Source organism: Babylonia areolata, chromosome 18, assembly GCF_041734735.1.
Source record: "Babylonia areolata isolate BAREFJ2019XMU chromosome 18, ASM4173473v1, whole genome shotgun sequence".
In the NCBI taxonomy this organism is placed as follows: domain Eukaryota; kingdom Metazoa; phylum Mollusca; class Gastropoda; order Neogastropoda; family Buccinidae; genus Babylonia; species Babylonia areolata.
The window spans coordinates 66,296,106-66,301,105 of record NC_134893.1 but is presented as its reverse complement, the minus strand read 5'-3'; the positions used below and the strand labels follow the sequence as shown (position 1 = coordinate 66,301,105).

Genomic DNA, 5,000 nt, shown 5'->3' with positions numbered 1-5,000 from the left:
CCACAACCTCTCTTACCACCCACCCAAAACACCCTACCACCCCACCACCACCACCCATCAACACCCACCCCACCCACCCCATTGCAGTCAGGTGCTTCCCAGCCAGTGCCGACGGCGAGGGGCGGTGCTGGTGTTCACGGTGATGGACCACGACCTGGTGTTCCAGAACGACTTTGGCGGGGAGGCCTTCCTCCCTCTGGCTGAGGTCCCGGGCATCGGCGGTGAGGAGGTGTCCAGCTTCGATGCCCTGAACGTCGTGTCTCTGCCTCTGATACACCCTGTTGTCGTGGGTAAGAGTTTGTGTGTGGGTGTGTGGGGAGGGGGGTGAGTGTGGAGGGGAGAGTGGGATGGATGAGTTTGGGTGTGTGGGTGTGTGGTTGTGGAGGTGGTGGGTGTGTGGGTGTAGGGGGCGTGCATTGGTGTGTGTGTGTGTGTTGTGTGAGGGGATGTGTGTGGACGTGTATGGGGTGATTTGTTTGTGGGGGGGGGGGGGGATTTGATGTGTGGGGGTGATGTGGGGGATGTGTGCAGGGGTATGTGTGTGTGTGTGTGTGTGTGTGGAGGGGGATGTCTGTGGGGGGAGATGTGTGTGGGGGGATGTGTGTGTGTGTGTGTGTGTGTGTGTGTGTGGAGGGGGATGTCTGTGGGGGGATGTGTGTGTGTGTGTGTGTGTGTGTGTGTGTGTGTGGAGGGGGATGTCTGTGGGGGGATGTGTGTGTGTGTGTGTGTGTGTGTGTGTGTGTGTGTGTGTGTGTGTGGAGGGGGATGTCTGTTGGGGGAGATGTGGGGGGCGGGTGTCTTTTTGGAAGTATGTGTGTATGTATGTGATTAGCGTATATATGCGTGTGTGTGTTTATGCATGCAAGTAATGCGGATGGGTGTATGTGTGTGTTTGTGTGTGTCTGAGGAACATCAACAACAGCAACAACAATATCAACAGCAACAGCAACAACAACAACAACAACAACCTAACTACTCCCCCTAAAATTCCACATCAATAGTTCGTTGTTTTTTTGTTGTTTTTTTCTGGTTCCCAGATGACGGTGCCCTGAGCATCCTTCGGGCCAGAAGCTGGGACAGCGAGGCACAGGAGTTCGTCAGGAAGCGGAGTCTGATAGAGGATCTCGCTGCCACATAGACAGCATCCCCCTGGTCATGTGTATTGACAGTGATTCCCCAGATTGAAATAGTGAACACCATGCCACAAGCCTGCTAGAGTTCACTGGTTGATAATATTGATAGAAAATCCCTAGATTGAAATTAAAAAAAAAAAAAAAAAAAACCGTACGCCTTGTGGTGTACAAGGCTGAAAAGCTCGCTGGTTGATGATATTGATAGAAAATCCCTAGATTAAAATAAAAACTGGACGCTACGCCACGAGATAGAAAAGCTCATTGGCTGGTGATATTTAGAAAATCCTTGGATTAGAATAAAACCTGGCCACGCCACAAGTCTGAAAATGCTCACTGGATGATGATGATGATGATGATATTGGTAGAAAATCCCTATATTAACACCCAGATGTCACATCACAAGGTTTTAAAGCTCCCTGGATGGTGATGATATTGATAGAAAATCCCTAGATTGAAAAACAACAACAACAAAAAAAAACAACAACAAAACAACTGGACGGTAAGCCACAAGCCTGCAAAAGCAAACTGGATGATGATGATGTTATTGATAGAAAAATCCCTAGAATAAAAAAATTAAATAAATAAAAAATAAATTTAAAAAAAGCTGTATGCCACGCCACTAGCTTGCAAAAGCTCACTGGACGATGATATTAAATGAAAATCCCGAGATAAAAAGCTTGACGCCACGCCACGAAATTGTAAAAAAAAAAAAAAAAAAAAAAAAAAACCTCACGGGGTGATGATATTGATAGAAAGTGCGTAGATCAGAATAAAAACTGGACTCCACGCCACAAGGCTGGAAAAGCTCACCAGATGGTGATAGTCATAGAAAATCCTTAGATTAAAATAAAAACTAGATGCCACACCACAATCCTGAAAAAAGCTCACAGGATGATGATGATATTGACAGAAAATTTATACGCCACAAGGCTGAAAAGCTCACTAGATGATGATGATGATATTGACAGAAAATCCCTACGCCACAAGGCTAAAAAGCTTGCTGGATGACGATATTGTTTAGAAAAAAAAAAAAATCCCTATGCCACAAGATTGAAAAGCTCACAGGATTATGTATGATATGCTATAACAGATTGGTGTGTGTGTGTGTGTGTGTGTGTGTGTGTGTGTGTGTGTGTGTGTGTGTGTGTTATGCTGTCCACTTCTGAACAAAGAAAAAGAATGAAAACGAAAGACAGAAAAAAAAGCCTGGTGTCTTTAAAGGTTTATACAGAAGTAGCGGGAAGAGGAAGGACCTGGTGGCTACATACTGATATATTCCATTACCCTCTGTGGACCAGGGTTCGAGGCGCCGTTTCGGCATGGTGTTGTGTGATTGTGAAAGACACTTTACTCCGAATATCCTCTCTGCACCCAGGTGTGGGTGGGTGATTTTACTTCGGTTGGGGAAAGGTTAAAACGGTGGAAGTAGAAGTGAGGGCCCTGCCTTCCTGTGCTCAAGCATAGGAACAGCGGATGTGAATAGACCGCTAGAGAGTTCCGTGTTTGCATGACTTATAGAGGCGCGTCACATGATCTGTGCTTTTGAAGTTGATTGGCTCTCCGAAATTTCGAGCAATGAAGCGATTGAGAGAGGAAGAAAGTGCGTAAACAGAAGGCTTCTTTCTTCGACATTTTGCTTCATTTTTTTGTTCTTTTTATTGTGCATATATTGTACAGTTTGGTTTAGCAATGGAGGCTATCAACTGAAGGAATGGAGGACAGCACTTATGTTTGCTGCTTTTGCTTCTGTCGATCGCCTTTGCCATTGTTTGCGATTTCGAGTAAAAGTTCGATGGCCGCGGAACTCTCCAGCGGTCCATTTACTGCTCTCGTGGTCAAAAGGTTATGGGACCGTTAAGCTAGGTTCACATTAATTAAGCCGAGCCAGTTTCTGACAGCCATTTGCCGTCAGCCTGACACAGCAACACACCTCAATTAGACACAGCCAGTTGCCGTCAGCTTGACACGGCAACACACCTCAGTTAGACACAGCCAGTTGCAGTCAGCCTGACACAGCAACACATTTCAGTTAAACACGGTCAGTTGCCGTCAGCCTGACACAGCAACACACTTCAGTGAGACACGGTCAGTTGCCGTCAGCCTGACACAGCAACACACTTCAGTGAGACACGGCCAGTTGCCGTCAGCCTGACACAGCAACACACTTCAGTGAGACACGGCCAGTTGCCGTCAGCCTGACACAACACGGCGCTCTCCAGACGAAAGAAACGAAATTGATCAGATTCGCGCTTCCGGTGTCATTGAAGGGTTCTGTCCCTTGGACCAGCCATCCGTCTCATTTGTGTGCACGCCGCAAATCAGATAGCTGGCTAGTGAGGATTGTTGACGGCATGATGGAGTCTCCCGTCGGACCGACGGATGAGTAGGCAGGCAGGCTCATCTGTTGGTGTGTGTCCTCATAATGGGAGAAGAGGCCGATTCTGGATGCGCAGCACTTCCCACAGGTGTTGCAAGGGAAAACGTCTCCAGAAGTTGAGCCCTGCTTCCTTCGCTCACGCTTCTCCTTAATGGCCAGCGTTGGCCTGGTTGCCTGACCAGCACAGGTGACTTTTTTTTTTTTTTTTTTTTTTTAGTGAAGAGGAGTTGTGCAGTCCCTTCCCCACTCTCTCGCCTACCGACGCTCATAGTCCCACAGGTGCAGATACTGCCACGTGTATAACGGCCTCGGCAGGTGCAGGTGTTTTTTTGTTTTTTTGGGTTTTTTTCGGAGTTCCGTCTCCAAGGAGGACTTCCAGCCAAGGATAAGAGCTCCCCCTGCCCTTTGGTCATCCTCTTCCGCCTTCACAGCCGTTGGGAAAGGTTTCCTCCTCCGCCTGGTCCATCGTTGGGAGACTTCACATGCGGCAGGTAGTACTGTGTTACATGGTACCAGTAGCAAGGGCTATGCCCCTGACCTGACATACTGGCATACATGGCGAGAAAAGTCAAACTGACGTACACACAATTCTCGGCTGTCAGGAACTGGCTCGGCAAAGCGGAATGAAATGTCTGGTACATTGTATAGAGCCAAAGGGGTTCGGGCCGGGATGCAATGAAGAAGGGATTGAAAAAGAGGTGTGGGTGAGTTTGAGGTCTTTCGGATTTAGACGATAAACCGAGGTCCCGTGTGCAGCATGCACTTAGCGCACGTAAAAGAACCCACTGCAACAAAAGGGTTGTTCCTGGCAAAATTCTGTAGAAAAATCCACTGCGATAGGAAAAACAAATAAAACTGCACGCAGGAAAAAAATACAAAAAAAAATATGGGTGGCGCTGTAGTGTAGCGACGCGCTCTCCCTGGGGAGAGCAGCCCGAATTTCACACAGAGAAATCTGTTGTGATAAAAAGAAATACAAATACAAGTTGGGGGTGGGGGTGGGGTGGGAAGAGGATTGTGGAAGGGGAGGTTTGAGTGGAGTGTGGATAAGGGATGACGTGCAGGGGTAGGGGAGGGATTGGACGACCCTTAGCTCTCCATACGAACGGCGAAAGAGACGACGTTAACAGCGTTTCATCCCAATTACCATCATCAAAATATTGCAAGCGGAAGGCTCTTATACTGAAGAGGTGAATGTTGACAAAGAATACCACAATTCTGACGACGGAAGCTAAAGGTTGGGTCATTCAGACACCCACTGGACATCCGAGGGGTCTGTGTAGAGGAGAAGAGAGGACTGGCCGTACTGAGTGAGTTAACTCTTTCGTTCACGTAAACAAAAGTGCAGAATTATTTTTTACTCCGGATTTACTTATGTATTTATTTATTTATTTACTTCTTTTTTTTTTAAATCCCGTCCCAATTACTAACTACGCCTGACTTTTCTGGATCCACGGTTCTTTTTATTGACTTGTTTGCTTGTGTTTAAA

The 5,000-nt window shown here is 47.2% G+C and overlaps 1 protein-coding gene across 1 annotated transcript in view; it reads left to right on the top strand.

The window, feature by feature from the left end:
- The window catches only part of LOC143292319 (BAI1-associated protein 3-like), a 180,208-nt gene extending 179,027 nt beyond the window's left edge, over positions 1-1,181 (top strand). Inside the window, exons 33-34 of the mRNA XM_076602507.1 lie at positions 88-290; positions 1,038-1,181. Of these exons, the coding sequence (XP_076458622.1) occupies positions 88-290; positions 1,038-1,138 (304 nt within the window). The 3' untranslated portion in view covers positions 1,139-1,181. The remainder of the gene's footprint in view (positions 1-87; positions 291-1,037) is intronic.
- The last annotated feature ends 3,819 nt before the right edge of the window (positions 1,182-5,000 follow it).